Below are 23,650 nucleotides of genomic sequence, written 5' to 3'. Positions count from 1 at the left end.
ATGGGTACCTACATGAAGATAGTTTTCTGAAAGGTTAGAGTAGTTTCGGTTATTTTACATGAGAGATTTCTGCATTTCCATTTTGGTGTTTGATTTATTTCAGTGGTTTGAAGTGGACCAGGCCTGGTTGTAAGAATTAGAATTTAAAACTCCTTAAACACTTGTGGTCTAGCTGGGTTGTAGACAGAAGCAGACAAGCTGCCATTACTGCACCTCACTTGTAGACCTGCTTATAACACTGTAATACGTGTAAAAGTTTACATTTCTTTTAAAAGCTTTTGGTTATTTTGGCTATATGTTGAAAATACGAGCATTTAATGCCATTAAAATAAAGATTATAATCAACAAAATTGAAACTTTTCAATGAAATTTGGCCCAGTTATAACAGACTGCATGATGTAGTCAGCCAGAATGACTGAAAACAAGTGTGTGGGTGTGCAGCAACTGTTAATAGCCTTATGTTTTTGCTACATTTCCCCTCTAACAAAGTTTATATGCGATTAGGAGATTGTGAGAAAATGTTCATGTGAGGCATGTCATTCAAAGTGAAAATTATATTCCTTATTAATAACATAAACAGGCTTTCTTTTTTTAATGGATCATTTTTAAGTGTAAAGTCTAAAAGTTGCAGGATACCTCAGGGAAACTATTATTTGCCTTTTTTTTGTTTCAAATGATTTACCATCAATCACAAACAAGGCAATGGGTTGTTTGTATGCTGATGATTCAACAATATGTGTGGCAAAACCTACAAATGAGGAACTAGAAAATGAACAGAGGGTTGCAGAAGCGAGTTCCCAAAACTCCAAACAAGTGCATTGACAAATACAGTACTGTACAGGGCCATGGTTTCCTGGAATTCAGGAAAGAAGAAAAGATCAATTTAAGTCTCTCCTAAAACAGGATCTCCAGACATAATCTGCCTTCTCATTTTGTGATTTTATACAAATATGATACCAGATTAAAATAGATGTGGGTGTGTACAAGCCATGGAGGGTCTGACAAAAAAGATGCCACCTAACTGCATTATCAGACATGTAGAATCTAGTGTTTTTAGAGCTTTACCCATACAGAGGATTGGGTATTTCTGCATCTACTTGTACATTTTTTAAATTTGTTTCTTTTGACTCCAAAATTTATGGAAGTGCAACTTTAAATCTCTGGATTAATGTAACTGCACAAGTGCATGGTATTTGCTGATACCAAACATCTCATAAGGCAATGGAGCAAAGAAAAGACAAAGTTGCCACCCTAAAACTTACAAAAAATGCTACTGTAAGGACAAAACCAGTAATAAGTCACAGCACGTGTTTTAAAAAATGTATTTGAATCAGAAGGAAGTGTTGAACACTCACACCCCCCCCCACACACACACACACCTTAATTACCTTAATTTCTACTTTCATAATAATTTCATTTCATCCGTTACACCTACTGTATGTTCACTATATTGCACAACAAACATGGATTTAATGCTAACTGGCCACCACAAGTCAATCAGACAAGTCTGATGTCACTATCTGAGGAAAACAGTGAGCTAAAATGTTCACGGAGATACAGAACCTGTGGATGCAGTTTCTTAATCTGTGCAAAGAGTTTATCATTTTGAGTGCATGGACTGCTAAACCGAGCGTATGGTTGACCCGTCCCCGTCATGTGGGGTTCTCCATCTGTAATTTTGTACCGTATGACTGCTGATGGGCCCCATACAATGCAGCAATGTAGCAATCAAAAATACCGTCATAAATTTATGTCAGAATAATCCACACTGGCCATGTTCACTTTGATGAAGTGCAAAGTCAACTAATACAGAAGTTTTCAGACAACGGAGATCTGAGGCACACAGGCATAAACCAAAAAAAGTTCAAATGTCTTGTTTTATCTGACCAACAGTCCAAAAGATATTCAGTTAACATTCATAGAAAATATAAAGATTTGAGAAGCTGGAACTCTTGAGTTTTTGTCATTTTTGCCTTAAAAATTACATAATTGATTAATCAGTGTTTAAAATAGTGTGTTGCAGGTTTAGAACCAACTGATTGTTGGTTTTGGTCTCATGAGGGGATTTGTTGATCATAAGATATCAATCCATATCCATTAACAAGATCATTTCTGTGGCAAACATTTGAATATTTCTGTCGTAAACAGGTTTTTGATTCTGGATGATGATATTTCAGTGTTTGCACTTCAGTGTAACAACAGAAGTGTCTATAAAAAATGTGTACATAATTATCACTTGATTTAATGTCTATGCATTTCAACAGCAAGGAACATACTGGTTCAGACTACCAACTGGAGCTTGATAGTCTTGCACCAGGTGTGGGATATGGTCACCATAATGTCACTTAATCCTATCAGGTTTAACTCATTAGAGCGATCACCGAGACTAGTCCTGTAGCATCCATTTCATCTACGAAGAGCTTATTAAAGCCTGGAGGAGCTTTACAGTTTGGGTCTTGGAGTTTGTTCAAGCAGTGTCCTCATGTCTACCAGTGCATCCTCCACAGCCTGGGCCAGACTTTCTGCATTTGTTTCTTCACAGGCGTTGAAAGATGACACAGCAAAGTTGATGTGATCGTTCATAGGATTGTAGCATACGCCATATCCGTTGGGTACAACTGGACCGAAACACATGAAACAGTCTGTCTTGGATGGTACCTTGTGTAGACATGAGAATGTAGTGGTTAGTTAGGAAACAGTTTTAGTTATAGGGTTAAATAACAAGAGCATATTTCCATCTACTACTACTTTAAACTACTAATTTTCTTTAACCATTTTTCTGTTTTTTATCAGTTTCAACTAGGAATGGCTTCAATAGAATATTATTGAATCTGAATCCTGTTCCAAATCCCTTTATTGAAATTGGTTATTGAATCTTTTTTAGTAGCTTAAAATACTTGTTTGGTGGCGAATGAAACATCTGTTAAAATGTACTGTTTTTATTTCACTCAGCACAGTAACATAACAAGTTGAGAATGTTTTGTGTAACTAAAATACATCTTGATATTTAAGAGTCTGGCCTCTTCTAATCATGTTAATAACCTAATTAGTAATTTGAATTGTGATTAATGGACCAATTACCAGAAAAGCATGAAACTGACACCAATGGAAACTACAATGATTAACTATCTAAACTAAACCACGGACATTCGGCTGTGTTGAAGGGTTTCAACACAATTTTATAACTGTTCTATGACATTCATTAATCCTGTCATCGCTCAATTTGCTACTAGTTCTACTTTAGCATTCAATGACTATCAACTAAATAAATTACTGCTGCAGGTCACAGAATACGGCGGTAGGCTGAGGCTGAGCGCTCGACCTTCTCAAATTATCAAAAATAACACAGGTTCTTACTTTAACATGTTGGCCGGCAGTTAAATATTTAAACAAAAAACCTATTTTCCCCCTTGTTTGTGAGTATTCTTCAGAAAATAATACATTTTGCAGTTGTTTGGTTGAATATGAAATGTTTAAGCTGGTCTGCCATGTTTGTTGTTGATAACAGTGTCACTGAGTTGTTGTTTTTTTTTTTAAACTGATGGTTGAGAATTAAAAAGAGGCAAAAGAAACTAATTAAACACAGAACATGAATTAAAGATTTAATAAGGGATCTGTTAGCCACGCAGCTTTACGAAACCAGATATTTTACCAATTTGGGACTGGAAACAGCTATTGCAAACCATCCCTAGTTTCAACCCTGGCCCATACCTGACTTGTAGACAGCTGGTAGTGTAAGGCTTTGGCATAGGCAACGTCTTTGAAGATATCAGGCATGGAGAGTTTTTCATCAACAGCCTGCATCTTAAGGCCCAGGAGGTGTCTGTCGATAGCCTGGCCCCTGATTGCCTGTTAAGAGGGAGAGAACTAATTTGTCTGCCATGTCAGTCACTAGATTTTAATTATAGACAAATAAGGCAAGCATTATTTTATATTTTTCTTAATGTGAGCAGTTAAGAATAAACACTAAGCTCAGTATTCCTTGAAACAGCTGAAATAGTACATTTCTTGGGGACTATCTTCAGCATGGGAATGAGGCAAAATAAACTACAGTATGTGTGTTTATGGTAATGACAAACATATCAACCAGTCCATTAGTGTGACTCAGTGATGTGTTTTGAATAGCTTCTGGACAACAATGGAGCTCTTTGGCACACAGAAATACACCTTTGATATACACACAATACACGTTAGTAATTTGCATTCACTGTTGGTTTTGATCTGCACACAGGATTTGTTTACAATAAGAAAAATATAGAACATCACCAGACTTGTCATTGAATCTCTGCCAGCCCTGTTGCTGTGAATACTCACCATATTAGTGTATGACCTGTGTGCTTTTACAGCTTTTTCCATTAGATCAACCTTCTCTGTGTTCTGTGAAAAACAGAACAGGAAGACAGGAATGTTACGATACATCTTATAGCAGGTTACTGTATTCACAGTAACCTTCAAACAGTATTCAAATATATTCCAAAAATCGAGTTAAAACTGTATGTTTAACAGTGAAATTCCTCAACATAAAGCATAAATAGTTCTCATAATAAAGCAGCAAGATAAAGTAAGTGAACCCTCCGGCTTTATCTGCATTTATGTATGAATTTGTCTTAAAAATATGATCAGATCTTCAGCTTAGTTACAATTATTAACAAACACAATCTATTTGAACTAATAACACACATGATTGTATTGTTCTTGTCCATATTGACAACATCATTCAAACATTCACAGTGTAGGTTGGAAAAAGTATGTGAATCCCTCGCCTAATGACATTAACAAAAGCTAACTGGAGTCAGGAGTTAGCAAACTAAAGCAGATTGGAGGTGTGGGTTAGAGCTACTTTGAGTTACAAAAAACACTCAAACATTTTGAGTTTACTATTCACAAGAAGCATCTACTGATGTGAACCATTCTTTGCCAAAAAGAAGTCTCAGAAGACTTACAATGAAGAATTACTTATTTGCATAAAGCTGGAAAGGGTTACAGAGTCATCTCAAAGAGTTCAGATATTCGTCAGTCCACAGTAACACAAACTGTCTATAAATGGAGACAAATTAGTTCTGTGGCCAGCTAAGATAAGTCCAAAGGCACAACACAGAGTGTTCAGTGAGGTAAAAAAAAAAAGAGGCCTGGAATAACAGCTAAAGGTTTCAAGGGATCATTGGAGCTGGTTAACAAAAAAACAAACAAACAAAAACAAAAAAAAAACCATCACTGCGGCCTTGGAGTCTGACACTCCACAACACTACTTGGAAAATGTTTTGTGAAATGATAAAACTAAGGTTGAATCGTTTGGGAAGAAATCGCAGTGCTACATATGGTGTAAAAAGGGCACTGCAAACCAACATTAAATCGTCACCCCAATGGTGAATACGTTGGACGAAGCATCATGACATGGCTGCTTTGCTGACTATGGGCCTGGACAGCTCACCATTATCGATGGGAAAATGAATTCCCAAATTTATCAAAAGTAACTTACAGGATAATGTCAGGGTGGCTGTCTACCAGCTGAAGCTTAGTAGGAGCTGGGCGATGCAGCAGGACAATGACCCTAAACACTGAAGTAATTCTACTTTGGAATGATTCCAAACAAACAAAGTCCAACTTTTGGAATAGCCCAGTCAGATCCCAGACCCTAACCCATTAGAAAGGCTGTGGAATGACCACACCAGGTCTGATCCACAGCTACTTGAGCTTGTTTTAAGTAAAGGAGGTTCGAAAAGTTATTAAATCCAAAGTTTCACTTACTTTTTCCACCAGCACTGGGAATGTCAATGGTTGTGTTTTATAAAGACACAAAGGATTATAAATGATTGTATATTATTAGCTTAAACACATTACGTTTGTCTATACTTGTGACTTAGATGAAGATCACATCACATTTTATGGACAATTCATGCAGAAAACCAGGTCATTCCAAAGGGTTCACATACTTTTTCTTGCCACTGTACAACGACACTGTGTCTGGCTTTATCTCTGGTTTTAACTTTTCTTAAAAGGAGGTCTCAGGTGATGTTTCTCTTATGTAGAAAAAGTCTAGGTGGTCATGTGCATGACGAAGCTATAAATTTTCTTTGACTGTGACAGCAGGGTCACTGAGAGTTAGATTAATTGATAAAGCCATCAGCCTGATCATGTCTGGGATTCTGGGTTGTAATCTGAGTTCATCAGTTTACTGCCAAAATGGGTGCTGTCATGAATACATTCCATTAGAATTTTCCCTCTCATCAGACCTGTTTGCTGGGGTCATCAAAGGCCTTGACAAAGGCAGCTGAGGCACCTGAGGCTGATCGGACTGTATCTGTCCGGCCCAATCTGAACATACGCAGGGAGGCACTTTCATATGTGGCGCAGGAGCATTTGTACATCCTGCCAAGCCAAGAGGACAAACAGTGATAAAACCCTTAAGAGACTCTCAGTGTTCCAATTTAAAGAGTCATTAGTGCCTTTATGTATGAAGCTGCTAAGAGAAACACAATGGTTTTAATTACATCCAATTTATAAAAATAAATAAAAGTAAGAGTAGATGCCGTGCATGAACTAGTTTTAATGTGTTAGTATTTGTTGTCAGCTCTCAAATAATAGAAAACAACTCCCGAGGTCTGCTAAGCCAGGTAAGAGGAAACACACTTTCAAAACACATGAGATTTTGGAAATGTATGATGATACAATAAGATGATATAAAAGATACATAAAGATACAACGTAGGGGGAAATATCCTATATATTCCACCTTACACCTTCTGCAATATATAGAAGTATTTATAATATTGGATACAATAAATGATATGTAGTCTTACAGAGGGCTAATCATGATTCAAATCTGCTGCATTTTAATCAAACCAAGCTGTCTACAAAGGCTGTGTTTTACTCACGCTATACAATATATTTTAACGCTGAATATTCGATTGTGAAAAAAACATCAACAACAAAAAGAGCACTACCACGGCTGTTTTCTCACATGGGCCTGGGCCGCTGCATCGAATGCACTGTACAAGGGACAGGAGTCACACAACACCACTGTCAGTGATTGAAAATAAATGTAGGTCAAGCTGAAACGAGCAAATGATTCTACAACAAACGTGTGGTAATGATGGCAGAGAGCAATTTGCACTCCGAGCAGTCTGAAAAACCCTGTTTGGAAATACCTCAGATTTTGGTCAGCAGACGAACCTCAAGATAATGTTGTAAGCAAGCTATTTAAGCTACGGTTAGCCTAGCATTCCAGCCCTAGCATCCTGGGGACATATCCCAAAAATATGCACCCAAGTAGTTATGTCTCTCATTAAATTGGTTTGCTCTCTTATGGACATAATGCGGAAAAAAAATACTATATAATAAAATCGTTACGTGTGTCTTCTTTATGTAAAGGTTTAAAGTCCTTCTACTTACTATGAATTTTTTGACTCATAAGTTTAAGACCATTCTTAAAACCGTTACTACATACCGGGCTACAAGCTTCTTGCGGTGGGCTTCGCAAAGCACCTGCGAACGCCTGCAAACCTCTTTGTGGCTGGTCCATGGACCCAGTGCATGCCTCTTGTTATTTGAAACATCAAGGTCTATGGGAACCCCGACCCAATCACTTCCTTTTCACCTACTTCCAAAATACACTGATAATCAGATAACCAACACATTTATAGAGACCAGATGAACATAAAAGCAAGTAGAACCCAGCACACGTGTTGTACAATGTCGACATACAAAAACTGTAAAAGTTTTACCAAATGCCGTTACGTTCTGTGTTTCCTGCTTTCTGTACACATTGATTGTTGCAGACAGTGTACACTCACTCGCAGAGGAGATTGCGTTCGGGTAACCACATGTAGCATGTTGGAGCAGTTTGATGTTTTATATTTATTGGCCCAAATTATTTTAAGTCCCTGAAAATTCGTAAATTCGTGTCATCTGAGTTAGCAGATTCAGGAATCTCAGTTGTCTCACCTGTGTAATCAATGTTTTTTTACACAAAACCTTCACAACTTGTTAGTTACCCTTGTAAAAAGCCTCCATACAAAGACAGTCCATCCCCACATGACTTTTCAACATCTCACCTGTAGTAGGCCAGCTGTAGTGCCATCTGTATGAAGGCATCAGGGCTCATCTGGTGGGCCTTTGGGACATTTTTTCCAAAGTGGCCAAATACCATAACCCTCATATCCAGGTCTTGGGCAAGTCTGTGGTGGGAGAAATTGCAGGACGGTGAGACCCGGTGTATCTGTATGCCTTATGACACGATATATATCATATACTGTATATGTAGGTTACTAGTCACTCGTGTGGTTATAAAAGCTTCCCTCACATGGTCATACTCTGCTTGGCCTCCTCAATGTCTTTCTTGATCTCAGGCGTGATGTTAAAGTGTAGCTTCTGGGGCATGGGCAAAGGCACCATGGGACGCTGCACCATCTCTGGCTTCCTCCTGTTACCATCCACAAGAGAAAAGATGGATACATGAGATGGAACAAAAACAAATGTAGTAAAAAACAATGTCACCACTAACTGTACTTAATAAAATGGGTTTTTCCATCTGTGGTCAGCCAGTCCATATTAGTAGCAGAATGGTGGGAGTCTCTGTGCCCTTTCTATCTTAGTGCTGACATTAAAATGATACAAGAACAAGTAATAATAAGACAAAAATACATAGCCTAAATAACATACTTACGTGAATTCTACAACATGGTCAATCAAGGCCACAATGGGTGGGCCTTCAGCTGGGGCATGCTCGTAGTTTGCACCACATGTCCCATCTTCTCCAATAATAAACTGGAAGAAAGATCATAAACTTTTGGAGAAGAAAACAAAACAAGCATTCGCATTACATCCTGTCTAATGAATTTTGTTGACAAGGTTAAAGCAGGTGAAGGCCTTAAGAAAAAGTCCAAATCAAATGTCAAGTTTTCATAAGCAAATAAGTCATCATAATGTCTAAAAAAATGCGGCCTCTGTGAATCACCACTTTATTATGGAGAAGGACTTTGCATGTCTCTGTGTCTCTAGGGATGTGCTGTTGGGGTCTATAACTCCTCATGGGTCTCGCAAGTCAATTTAGTTCCAGGCAACGGGGTAGGCAAACATGCAATTGTTACCTAAGTTTATGTATTTACATGCACTTAAGTAACCAGGTTACACAGAGATACCAGGTTATGTGGAGAATGCCTTTACATGCACTGTAGTAACCTGGTTACAGCAGCATTTCAGTAATCAGACTTCTCTCCTAACCCCAGACCTTAGTCTGGAAGCATGGCTTACTGATTTTAACTGTATCAGTGATAGAGGATGCTATGTCTGTCCTGATATTTCATTTTCTCTGGATTGAAGAAACCAGGGCTCCCTGCAAGAGCCAGGCCTGGGGCAGCCAAAGGTTTAGAATATCCAGCTCTCTTGAAATCTCTGGGCGAGGACCTTGAGTAGACAGTACCAGGGGATTTCCTGGCTCTGCAACTTCAGCAACCACATGAGAAACGACAAGGAAGCCTGACTCAGCGGACAACCCAGCCTTTTCTGAACCAAACTGGTGCTTTGTTACTGCTGTTCTGAGCCTGTCAATGACTGTCCTTAACAAAAATCATGTTTTAACTTAAGAGGGCCCAGTGGAGTTTTCTTGTAAACAGTTATGTTAAATGTGTGGATTGCATTTCCTGCCTCATAAAACAGTTGCAAAGTCAATTTTTTAAGAATTTCATTTCCGGCATTGTTTACATCCATTTTTACAGCTGTACTTTGCAGTCTTCCTCTTCCTCTTGTTTTTGCTGAAACATTGCAGTATATCTTGCTGTGTTACCTACTCCCGGTGATAAGTGGAATAGTGTGACACCACTGGTAGGAATGTGTATTGTGTTATCCATGTGCGTGCTCGTGATCGTGCAGAAGTCAAAGAAAATGGCGACCAACTAATAGAAAAACAGCTCCATAACTACTAGAGGTCTAAAACTCCACAGGGAACCTTTAAGGTAGTTCTTAATTTTACTTGGTACCAGAAAACCTCAGGCAAAATATCTATTATTAACTATTTAGTTTTATCATCAGATATTCTGCCATGTATCTTAGAACTTTGCTGAAGAGAAATACAGTGCTTACAAGTGATGTAAAGGCATGGAAGAATCCTAAGAGGGTCCCTTAATGATGAAATATTGTTCATAAACAAGTGCAGTTACATTTATCCCCTTTCATGAACCTCCTAATAACAACATGCTGCTCTACCAGTAGGACTGAGCAACAACAATCTGCACTGACACTAAATATGTGTTCAGAATTAGAGTACCAGAGGGACATTTCATAAAGGCTGCCTGGCTTGAATACGACAAACCAAACCAGGATTAAACAGTTTCATAAGATAAATCAGACCTAAAGCGATCAGTCAAGCCCGGTTTAAGACTTGCTGATTTATGATACAGAACTGAGACAAGCACATATCGCATAAATTCACAATTAAGAAAACTGACATGTAAAGACAAAACTGCAGTGTTCACAGTAATGGAGTAGCACATCTTAAACATGTATACAAAGAATATATAATGAAATGACAATTAACAAAAATGCACCAATATAGGAGGCAAAATAGAACTTTTGGAAACATACCCTGACATTAGCAGAGATGGACTCTGATCCCCCTGAATTCCTCTGTTAGCTCAGTTTAGTGCAGCACTCTTATGTGATCATGTCACCATGAGTTCAAGTCCCATATATGTAATGTAAATTTTCTTTGTATCAAAAGTGCTGAAGATTAACGTACAATGTATTTGATGCAACATTAAACAAGATTAGGTCAAAACCTCATATATGGCTGGACTGCCCTTTATCTGGTTTCTTCCCTCCTACTCTCTCTGCAAACATACGCAGTAATTTAATACAGCTGAATTCCCAGCAAAAGCTGTTCTCATCTACATGTTTTTCAGTTTCTGTTGTCATACAACGGAAAAAGTATGAAATAGTGACTGAAACACGGCCAATTAAGACTACGTGTTAACCAGCAGTCACTTCCAAGCTGTTTCCAAGCTGCTGCTCTGCTCTGCTAAAATCCTGATCTTATAACTGTGACGTCTTCTGACAGAACCACCACACACATAAGTGAAACACAACAGCTGTGCTGTGATTTCAGCTTTATTTACTTGTAACATGATCAGTCAGAGAGAAAGTTAGAGGCTCATTCACGTCTGTGTCAGCTGCTGTGCGGACAATTGAATGAGAAATATAGAGAGGTGTGTCTGTGGAGGGAAAGCCCGACCTCTACCTGTGGGGCAACACTTATAACTCTCTTCTACAGAAAGTAACTAAGGTTTGCTACAAGTGCTACATTCGTCGACACGTGCTTTTTGAAGAAAAGCTGCTAAAGGGGTGTGAAAAGTTTGTAAATCTAGTGACAAGGGTGCTAAATTGGCAACACTGCCTGTAAACGCCCCCTGATGATGCAAAGGAAACTGTGCCAATTCATTTGAAAGAACAACGGCCAATGGGGAAACTCCAACACTCGGCCGGCTGACCAATGGTGTATTTTCATCACTCAGTCACTTAGTCACGGATATCCGCATTTATAGGCTGGCCCCGCTGTTGTGGTCCAGCCAACAACTTTGAAGTATCAAATAGAACTGCAGCCTTCCTAGGGTGAAAATGTTCCTTGGTACCTTCAGAATGCCTGTCTGCCCCTCTTGTATTTTTAACTGTTGTGTAATAATGTAATAATTGTTTCTTTCATTTTATTTCAATGACATTTGCAAAGACAACAAATGGTGAAAATGCTGTTAAAAGGTTATTTATCAGATGTTTTTATAACTGCAATGCATTTAAAAGCACAGATGTTAACTGAGATACTGTGCAGATACTTTAGACTGAAAAACATATGATTTTAAGTACATGATTGCTACCAATGTGAGAATGTGATAAATGTACTGCACAAAAGTACTGACAGTCTGGCAGATTGATTTTAACACTGGTTAAGCCTGAGGAGAAGCTTAGTCTGAGAACTAACTTGACTAGTACTAGCCTAGTCTGGAGGGATACGTTTCCCTGGTAACTAAGGTCAGAGTTACTCAAACCTCCTTTATGAAAGGTTTAGCTGGTAATATTGCTTTATGAAATACAGCTCCTGTGGTTTAGAATTAATCATAGATGTATCAGTGACTCTAAAGCTTTTATATTGGGCTACACCTCACATTTAGATGCATGGAAATGAGTTAGTGAAAGTTAGAATTAAAGGAAACAAACCTCATTCATTAAAAAAAATGTAGACATGGCTCTGAAAGAGCAGAGGCCCATACCTGAACAGAGAGTGGTATTTGTGAAATGCAAAGACAGACAAGCCTTATGCCCCCATCTGGACTAAAATCTGTAGTTTAAATTATTTGAGCTATTACTAATAAATTCTACTAATTAAGTAGTGTGTGTGTGTGTGTGTGTGTGTGTGTGTGTGTGTGTGTGTGTGTGTGTGTGTGTAAAATGCCTCTGTAGGTCACCTGCAGCGTCTTGTCAAACCAGCGGTTGCCACTGTTCCATTGGGGGCCTCCTCCATGCAGCATCTGGATGGCAGCAGAGCTGCGGTACATCTCATCAGACACTTCAGGCATTGCTCCATCCAAACACACTGTGAAGATGCTTCTTTGGATAGCTGATACAGAATCTTTGTTGGTCTTATCTGGACATGTCATGTACACACACACAAAGCCCGCTGTTATTATGCAATCAGACTGTAATAGTTACAAGTCAAGATATCGAGACGGTTTTGCATACTGTATGTATTAATAGTTCCCTTATTAGGGGTGCACCCCATGATTTATTAAAACTAACTTACAATTTATTGCAATTTTATTTTGAAATTACATCATAGTTTTCATTTAATTCTAAAAATGCAGTTACAAGATTGTGATTTCCCACTTGAAATTCTTGAAGTATCACTTTTACTGGTGGCCTATGCACACTGCTTTTCAGCATTTTCATAAGACTCCTTCATCCTTTAACTAAGTGTCAGAGGTCTTTTGGCTCACCCTTGATGAGGTTGATATAGGCCTTGCCCCAGGAGTCGCGATGCTGGGTGGTCAGGATGCCGACGGGCTCCGCGTTGGTCTGTAGTGAGGCGCTGCAGATTCTCTCCAGCTGAACAAAGAGCTGATCACCTGTGAGTAGAGTCCCATCACAGTTGTATACGTCTAGAACAAAGAACTGATTACAAGTGGAGAAAAGAAAAGCTCAGTTAGGCTTGTCACTTTTGGTTGACAAATGTTGGTTTCCAAGATAAAACAACAAATGTAGCTGGCAAATGTTAACAACTAATTAATGCTGAGTCGGACAAAAGACAAAAATAATACAGTTGTCTATTGTCTGATTAGTGTGCTCTCTGCAAGCCTATATCAGTACCATTTATGGCCAACTTAACAAGGTTTCTTAGAGAGAAAAACACTGGGTATAGAAGCTGAGTACTTGTTGAGTAGAGATCCAAATGTGTCTGTAGAATCAAGAATGAGAAACTGTCACAAAAACACCTTATATGCTCAAAGTAAGGTACTAAGGTATCACTTTGGTCGTTTGTGACCTGCACCAAAAATTTTAAACAGTACTATGCCCTACACTATAGGCTTAAGTTAATTTGAGATTCATATATCACAGGTGCTTAAGATACCTTTATGCTTCTTAAAAGGAGCAGTGTGTAGGATTTAGGTGGATCTATTAACAGAAATGGAATATGATATTCATAATTATGTTTACCTTAGTGTATAATCACCTAAAACTAAGAATTGTTGTGTTTTCATTAGTTTAGAATGAGCCCTTCATATCTACGAAGGGAGGGGGCCCTCTACCACGGAGCCCGCCATGTTGCACTTCAATGTTTCTCAAGTAGTCCAGAACAATCAAACCAAACACTCCAGGGCCTTTCGCATTTTTACATTACCTGAAGGCCACTGGAGGTTGTCCTATATGCTTGGAAAGGGAGGGGTAAGGGGAGGGGTATTCAGTTGGTGGGAATCTGCAACCTCACCACTAGATGCCAATAAATCACACGCACTGATCCTTTAAAATCAAGCCTGTACAGATTTTGTCTTAAGTATTTTCTATGAATCAAACATAAGGATACTGTAAGAAATGACCTCAAGAAGACTTTTAGAAATGGTCTCCTGGGCCCAAAAGCCTTAAATCCCAAAACAGACCTAAAAAGTAATGAAAATAATGTCTGAAGACCTGGGACATGTATCACAAAGCGAAATTAGTGATTATCAAGCTACCCTTGAGCTTAATTCAGGTCTTCTGGCATTATGAAGCTGGTTCACTTTTAAGCAGGGTAGATCACCATAGCAACTTAAGAGGAACAGCTAACCTGCTCACTAACAGGTTGAGTTAAAAAAAATCAAATCAAAACTTGCTCAAAATTGCTTTACCTGGTCTGTGCTTGTAAAATATCTACCATGTCCGTGTCTTCTAACATAACACCAGAGAACATCTCTCTCTCTCTCTCTTTGTCTGCACAGCATGTTTGGTAGTAGACCCGCTCATGATCGAGCATGTGCGATTGTCGGTAGACCCTTCTCGCAATAGCAGACCGAATAGGTATGGGAAGGGTAGAGTGAGGGGAGATTGTCCACTAGTTAATTGTTTGCGGATGGTGTCATTCTCTTGGACAGATAAAAATTTTTTTAAATAAATATAGCTGCAAGCAGCAGTTTGTGACTTGGATACGTGACTTGGACCAGTGCTCTTCACCTGAAAGTTGTGCACTACAATGATGTGTTTGGGAGGCGGTGAGCTCTTGGCGTGGTTCACCACTGAGTCTCTCTTCAGACCAGGGATACGGCAGGATGACAGCACTTCATAATACTGATTCATACACAAGGGCTTTCCTCCCATGTACTCCACTGGTAGTGTCTCGCTGCAAAATATAAGAACTATGCAATTACACACTAACTTGTAATATCATAAAGATACAGGGTTTGATGCACGCATAATATTATATTATAGTACCAACTATAATTGTGGAGGATTGTTATAGTTTTTTTTTTTAAAAGATACATACAACTCAAAACTCTTTAGAGAAGCTGATTTTATATTTCTGGCCTCAGGAGATTTAAAAACCATGACAATATTTTTCAGCCAGCAGAAGAAACATCTAACAATTCAACCTGTAAATGCATGTGATTGAACTTTGTCCTTTGGCACTGATTGTACACTGAAAAAAAAAAAATTAAAGGAACACTTTTTAATCAGAGTATTGCATAAAGTCAATTAAACCTCTGGGATATTGATCTGGTCAGTTAAGTAGCGGAGGGGGTTGTTAAGCAGTTTCAGCTGTTTTGGTGTTAATGACATTAACAACAGATGCACTTGAGGGACAACAATGAGACGACCTATCATTTCCACCAAACGATGTGGCATCCTTTCGTTCTTAATACATTACCCAATCCATATCAGTATAGATATCCAGCATGATTTTCTTTTCCCATTGAGATCTGATGTGTTTTCAAAGTGTTCCTTCAATTTTTTTGAGCAGTGTACAACATGTAAACGAAAGCAAATCCTTTCGGGAAGACAAAATTGATCCATTGTTTCATAATACGGCCCATTTCTCAGTACTCACTTGTCAATCATTGTCTTGAAGTCCAAAACACCCGCTATCAGTTTGGCCGCAAACCTAAGCACACAGAACATGATTATTCATGTATATACATATATGTATGTATGTATACATGATATATACACACATATATATACATACAAACTAATACACACACACATATATATACATATATACACATATATATACATATATACATATATACACATACATATATATACAATACATATATACATATATACATACATACACATATATATACACATACACACATATACACATATATATATACATATATGTATATATGTATATATATATATATATATATATATATATATATATACATATATATATATATATATATATATATATATATATATATATATATATATATATATATATATATATATATATATATATATATATACATATATACATATATACACATATATATATATATATATATATATATATATATATATATATATATATATATATATATATATATATATGTATATGTATATATATACATATACATATACACACACATATATACATATACACATATACATATCCATACATGCACACAAATATATACATACATGCGCGCACACACACACACATCATATATATTGTATATATAAATACATACACACACACACACACACACACACACACACACACACACACACACACACACACACACACACACACACACACACACACACACACACACACACACACACCCACCCCTGGGTAAATTACATATTTTGTTAATTTTTGAAGAACTGAAAAGAATGCTACTGAAGCAACAACATCTTTAGGTTGTCATAAATTGTTACCAAACACGTGTTGTGTGTGTGATCACCTTATTTGTCCCTGCTTATCACTGAAGTTCATGCGAGGCAAGACCAACCCGGGACTTGAATGGACCACCACAGGCAACCGATATTCAAGATAAGCAACCCCTACCCACCACTCTGACAACTATAAACACACAGAGCCATATATACAAGACAGAGTCAAACAAAGGTCGAGATATTGGCAGAAAAATTTTCATTAAAAAGGAAATAAAAGTTTTATTCAACCAATATTTCATTATTTTTTCAATCTGAAGTGTCCACGGCTGTTAGTCAAGTTGAGCTCACCCAGTTCTCAGTATTGCGTGATCTCTTTTCCAGGCCTCTCTGCAGTCTCTCTCCAACCCCTCCTGCTTTCTGAAACTCCTGCACCAGCTCTTTCGTGTACTTCAGCTCATCCACCTCCACAATAGGCTCCAGGGCGGTGATGTAGCGCTCACAGGTCTGCTGCAGTGGGGGAACAGGCAGACGAGGCAGGCCCTGCTGGTGGGTAAGGTATCTACCAGCAACCCGAGTTGCTGATACAGGCTTCACCAAGTGATTTGGTTTCACTAAGCAACAGGGTTTCGCCATCCCCACCTTTACCTGAGAGACAAAAGAGTATATACTAAATACATTTGCAAGAGTTGTTATTTCCCGAGTTAACCATGAAAAAAAACATTTCCTGACTTGCTGAAAGAGTCTGCTCTTTAATAGCATTAGTTTTTGAAGCAGCACTTTTTTTGCCAGATAGCAGCTATTTAATTGTATACTCAACTATAACTACAACGACTCCTTCAGTTTGCCAAAAGTAAAACAAAAATACTTAGTAGTTGCAGGTCAGTGACAATGTAAAACAGATCACGATGGGTCTGGCTTCTTTTTAAAAAAATTCAGTTAGTTTTTAAATGTACAAAAAAAAAAAAAAAAAAACTTGAGCCTCACATTGGAATTTTCTGTGGTTTCTGATATGGATATTTTTGTTTAACAACTATCATAATCTGTGACTCTATCTAAAACCTATCAAGGTATAGTTTTTGGTTGTAATTCTTGGAATATGTGATACGGTGGCCCTGAGGGTCAAAAAACAACATTTCATATTAGGGAAAAAGTAGGGACAACAATTCTTGCTCATGATTGGACAGAACCCGAGTCAATTCATCTTTATGGATCCAAACCACACTGATGCGCTAACTGGCCATGGATGTATGAGGATGCTACTGAGAGGCTACTCTAGGTGCGTCCAATAAATCTACAACGTGTCCGAGTTTGAAAGGATGGAATGACATTTTGACATTATAAGGGGTCAAATATTTCATGCCTGAAAGATGTAGGATTGACAAGAAGGAGCAGCTACTCTTCAACAAGTGAGAGTAATCTCTCATTTTATTCTGCCACGCTGCGCTACAACCAGCAACATCCCCATGTAGCATCATTACAGAGGTACAACACCAGGACTAGCTGATGCTGGATGCCAGAAAACTTGGAATAACATATGCAGTAGCAAGGCAAGACATGGACAGGCAAAATATCATTTTGTAAAAAGCAGTTTGCGAAGAAATATTTTCATATAAAGAAAGAAAGAATTTGATTATTGAGTATCATGTCTGAAAGAAATAAAAATTTCTGATTTATGACGCATTAAAAATGAAAGAAAAAAGACTTCAACCCGATATTTAAAGTACCCAATGCCCAACTATGACATCTACCCTAAAAACAATCATGCCACTGGGAAGAGCATGTTTTAATTTGTAAGTGCATAAAATATGAAGTTGGCACGTTGAACCAAACTATATTTATCGAAATAGTGTCTACTTTAAGAGTTTAAACAATGCAATGATATCCTTTTCAAATCCATTGGAAGTGTATACTGCCTGGCAGTTGGTGTAAGTGGGGCATCTATGATCCTCAGGATCACAACAGCTAATGCCAAAGTTTTCCATAAGAGTGCGTGTTTCCCAGATCTTGTGGCTTCCAAAGTTGAAAATTTGTCCAGAAAAAACTAATTGTGCATTTAGAGCTGCAGGTTCTAGGTAGCTTAAGTAACTAGCCTATGAGATTCCCTCATCAGTCCTAACTTCTCTTGGCACTCTAAATTGGACGTATCTTGACCGTTGTGCCAGTCAGGAGTGTCATGCTCCAGTTCTGCCCTTAAATAATCTGATTCATGAATGGCACAAAAAGTAATTCCTCATCACCAGTAGCCTCAGGCACATCCTAATTTTGCAGAGCTGCTGTCATCAAAACCCTCCAATTTCAAAGAAAATGCTGCTCTGCACTAAACCTGGTACCCAGGTGCTGTACCATCATGTTACTGTGACAACAAGCTAATAAAAATAAGCTTCTTCAACAATGTGTCTGCATTTATTCATAGTAACAGTGAGACAACAGCACCAGTATGAGGTTAAACTGACAACATTACCAGCTATTACTTGCATCCAGCATCCCATGGGAAAGAAAAGTTACACTCCTAAATACCTTGGGTCGCTGGTGACAATTCTAGTACAAAAACAAAAGAAACATTCTCCTTATCATTCTTGACTTTCTGGTCTCTAACAACCCAAAGCATTTAAGGATGGACTTACGGGCTGCAATGCTGTCCACGACCCATGGCTTGCAATCAGCTCCTGTGTCATTGTGTATTTTGTGTTTTCAACATCTTAATCGTGTTAAGGGTATAATGCTTTAACATGCGTTTCATTCTAGCTGTAGTTATATGATGGCACAGTGGTTCGTCCTCCTCTGGATTTTCTTGCTCTGTCTGGAACTGGGATCAGCAATACCTTGCCAGAATTGCCTGCTTCAATATACCTGGGGTAATCTACTGGACCTGCAGTTCACACTGCATGGGAAACTTAATCTAGGCAACATCTATGCCAACATACCCTTATGCATCCTTTGGAAAGTTTCCAGACAGAAAAGACTAGGAAAAGTGGATCAATAGGAGGAATTCTAAACAGGCTGAAGTGAAGAGGCAGCAGACTCCCACTACCTGCAATCACTCTCTCCAATGTACAATCTTTGCATAACAAGATCAGCAAACTCACTGCACTTACAGTATATTAAATGATGGAGACCACTGTCGCACCATTTTATTCTGCTTCACAGAAACATGGATAAATTAGAAAATGGACATTCATCTGGATGACTAACTATCAGATCTACGGACCTTCAGATGAACTATTTCTTTTACATCACACTATCCCCCAGGTGAATTTGGACAAATCACTGTGATTTTGTTTATGTTCCTGGCCCTGACTTTTCATATGCAGCAGAGAGCATCACAGATAGTTACAACAGAGCAGTAAACAGATTGGCAAACTAGTCAGTCTTACCTATGGGTGACTTCAACAAATATGATATCTCAGCTTTGCTTCCTTATATCGAACAATATGTTCCTTGCCAAACCAGGCAGAACAGAATTTGGACAATGCTTTGGAAATATACCTGGTGCCTACACTTCAACATGGTGTCCACCATCTTGTCTCTTTGACCACAATGTTATTCACTTACTGCCAAGGTACAGCCAAAAACTTACAGCTCACCCAACATAAACTGAAACCACAGTGAGGAGTGAGGATGCAATAGAACAGCTCAGAGGATGTATTGAGGCCCGGGGACTGGGATGTATTTTTTTAAAGGCTGTAATAATGACCTAGACTCCCTCAATTACTCAATAACTTCTAATTTTCAGTTTTGCACAGACTCTGTACAATACAAACTGTGAAAGTGTTTCCAAAACTGTGATTATAAAAGGACCCAAAACAAGCTCTGTTCCACACCAAACAAGCATTTTTACAGGATAATCGTGATAGATGTAATTCCTGAACAAGGAATTACTATCCAAACTAAGGAACACAAAGCGTAATAATACAGTAAGAGCAAAGAGAAGGAAAGGTTCTCTTCTGGCAAGATCAGAGAAGCATGGAGAGGCCTCAATCTGACGATGGGGCGCACCCAAGAGATAAACAAGCATCCAGTGCACGGACCCCACCAGATTTGCAAATGAGGTGAATTCTTCTTTGAACGTTTCAATCATAAACACTATACCATGATGGAGCAGTCCGTCTCCATAAACTTGGAAAAACCATTACAAGTCACAACCAATGAAGTTGTGGCTACACTAAAGAAGATCCATTCTCTCAAAGAGTGTTTTCAATTTGACCAGGCCATTGTTGGATAAAGGAATTCCTATGCAATCAACATCAGAGAGTCACAGTAAATGGTTTTATGTCTGAGCGTCTTGTTTTACACACAGGAGTCCCTCATTCTCATTTGCATTCCATCACCAATCTTATACTCACAGAATTTACAGAAATGAAATAATGTGCAATAATAAAAATCTTAAACTTATCAAGTACGCAGATGATATGGCTCTGTGGCCTGTCTAACTGATGCGCAGTCCTTGAGTGCCTACACTGACTATCTGACTGAACTAACCGAGTGGTCTGACAGCAGTCATCTCTTGTTAAACGTGTCTAAAACCATAGAGATGTGTATAGACAGCAATAATAACACCTTGCCAAACCCCTTATTTAAGCCTGTGATGGACAATTACCCTTTAATTACCTTGAGACTGTTTTGGATCAAATGGACTGCTTCTCTAGTCCTATTGACAACTCAAAGCACATTACACTACATTCATACAGCGCTTTTTCTAAACATACAATGATTTTTCAATGACTCAAGTTTGAAATTTGGACTTCAGTATCTTGCCCAAGGACACTTTGAAATATGGACTGGAGGAGCAAGGAATCGAACTGCCAACATTCCGATGAGTGGATGACCAGCTCTACCTCCTGAGCCACAGCCCCCCACTTTCTGAGTGGGCCTTCACCTTTTCTGGGCAGTGGATTAGATTTATAGAAAATGACAACGAGGGCTCCTTCTGTTGAACAAACTGAGGAGCTTTGAGGTTAGTCGACACATCTTAAACAGAGTGTATCAATCCCTCATAGAAAAATGTTCTTTCCTTCAACATTGTCTCCTTACTTAAATTGCTGACTGTCAAAAACAAGAGCAAACTCTCCAGAATAGTCAAACCTGGCAGTGCAGTATCAGGCTGTAAACAACACCCGTTAGCTTATCACCATGACAAAGCAGTTGCATGATTGACAGACAAAATCTTATAAATCTGTTGCCATCCCCTGAATCATCACTTTCAGCTCCTGCCTTAGGGAGATGGTAGAGTCCCCTGTGCAAAGAAAAACATCTATTAAAAAAAAAAAAAAATTAATCCCTCTTGCTATACATGACTTAAATTTAAACTTGTAACTGTTAGACATGTCGATATTTCATTATCTCAAATAATTTTTAATAAATTATTCCCTGCTTTTTACGAAGTTGCATCTAATATAACGTATTTAAATGTTTTTTTTTAACTTACCGATTATGGGATGTATGATGTAATAACTGATGTTGACTGTCATGTAAGCTTAAGATGAATTTCTACTTTTGTACAAAGGTAGACAATAAAGTTATTGTGATTTTTTTATGAGGGTTAAACACATAAATGCATTTTTTCAAACATGCAGAGGAGTAGAAGAACCACAGAGTTTAAATATATTAATTAGCCAATATGTACAACTATGACCGGCAGTGCTTAGATGCCAGCAGCTGTGGCACAAATGGCTAGTCAGCTCTGTCCCACACACATTTCAGTTGTCACTGGTTGTAAGTATGATTATGCTGCAGACACATTATGACTCATTTCAAAACACAAAACACAGTATATTGCTTGATTGGCTGTATTACCACACAAAATAAGGGAACAGGGACAGTGCCAAGATAATCAGCACTGTCTGTTTTAACGGATTCCATCCGTTATACTATTTCTGAAAGAAGACAAATACTAGGGGTTGTGAAATCTTACTCATGGGAAATTTCAATTTTTTTCAGAGACAGTCAACAATTACAGCTATAGGCTTCTCCTTTTATTGCTCAAACACCCTTCAAAAAATTGTGCAATTTTTTTGACTTGTTCAGTTAGAGGAACTTTATATTGTGAAACGCTCTACATCCAATTAATAATTATTTGTTCCATCTTGTGAATTTGGCATGTAAATATCATACATCGAGTTATTTCTTTCTGTATATGAAACGTTTCCATATAATCTGAACTGACCTGGGTTCTGTCCACTCATGAGCAAGAATTGCTGTCCTTACCTTCTCCCTAAGGTGAAATGTTGTCGTGTTTTCTGGTTTGTTGTGTTTTGTAACTCAGGACCACCATAATATGGCCACCTTAAAAGCGACATATATCGCCGGTAGAGGGCAGTCTGTACTTATGTTCAACTTGAGCACAGTAGGGAAGGACCAGTCATACCATAGTAGTACTAAGCAAAAAAGGGCTTCGAGAAAAGGAATATTAAAAATATTCAGAAGCTATAAGCTATTACCCAGTGCACATGCGATTTAGTTGTAGAGTTTTATATGATCCATTTCTAATGAATCTGGCGATCGGGTGTAAAAAAATTAGTTTTTAGCAAGTATCCTGTAGGATTTGTTACTTTTTAAGATGAATAGTAACTATGAGAGATGTTTCACCCTAGGGAACAGATGACCACGTTTACAGCTTTTGCAGGTTACTTCAGATTATATTGCAGGTTACTGCAAAAGCTTATCTTTGACGCGATGTGAAATGATATTTCTTCAGGCCCATTAGGTGTTTGCCGAATAGCAAGATCAATGTGATGACGAATAATATGATTTTGATTGATGTTATCTTCTCTCTTTATCAATCCATGAAAAAAAAGTTTGTATAGTTTACTGTACAGAGACTTAACGCTGGAGCAAATAAAGATGAATAATAGTCTCGTTCACGCTTGTCCTTAGTGACTCTAAGATATATTTAATCTTGGCTTACCACAAAATCACCTTTGACCCAGTTAGGTTAGCTGACGGTTAACTACAGCCACCTCAGTTCAATACGAGGTTGCTAACTTTGCTAACAGCTAGCTAGCAAACATTCCTTCTAAACCTAGTTAGCTTTAGTAGCGTTAACTGATTCCTCATCATTATCATTAAGGCTGTCTCAGAATCTATTGAGTCAATGTCTCTTATATTTTCAGACAGCTGAAGTTGGCTTTGGGCCAGGGTTAACAAGTATAGTCAACTAAAGTTGCTTCACTTACCAACGTTCTGCTGCAAATGCCCCACATTCTGCATGCAAAGTAACGCCCACAGACTCAGGTCCGTCAGAGCTCGAGGTCCACTATTGTCGGTTAGCCTTTAGCCAGGTACTTCGCCGGCGATCT

The 23,650-nt window shown here is 38.2% G+C and overlaps 1 protein-coding gene across 1 annotated transcript; it reads right to left on the bottom strand.

Moving 5' to 3' along the window:
* Positions 1-9: 9 nt before the first annotated feature.
* Positions 10-23,630, bottom strand: crata (carnitine O-acetyltransferase a). Its single transcript, XM_040157163.1, has 14 exons — positions 23,528-23,630; positions 16,704-17,000; positions 16,424-16,542; positions 15,559-15,612; positions 14,688-14,853; positions 12,980-13,154; positions 12,452-12,630; positions 8,665-8,765; positions 8,302-8,421; positions 8,054-8,176; positions 6,234-6,369; positions 4,315-4,377; positions 3,712-3,849; positions 10-2,658 (listed from the first exon to the last, which is right to left on the bottom strand). Exons 1-14 carry the CDS (start codon positions 23,552-23,554, stop codon positions 2,443-2,445), a joined length of 1,914 nt encoding a protein of 637 aa, XP_040013097.1. The 5' UTR covers positions 23,555-23,630; the 3' UTR covers positions 10-2,442.
* Between the last annotated feature and the right edge of the window lie 20 nt (positions 23,631-23,650).

The sequence above is a fragment of the Xiphias gladius genome, chromosome 20, assembly GCF_016859285.1.
Source record: "Xiphias gladius isolate SHS-SW01 ecotype Sanya breed wild chromosome 20, ASM1685928v1, whole genome shotgun sequence".
NCBI lineage: Eukaryota > Metazoa > Chordata > Actinopteri > Istiophoriformes > Xiphiidae > Xiphias > Xiphias gladius.
The sequence above is the reverse complement of the archived record's forward strand: the minus strand, read 5'-3'. Positions and strand labels throughout refer to the sequence as shown.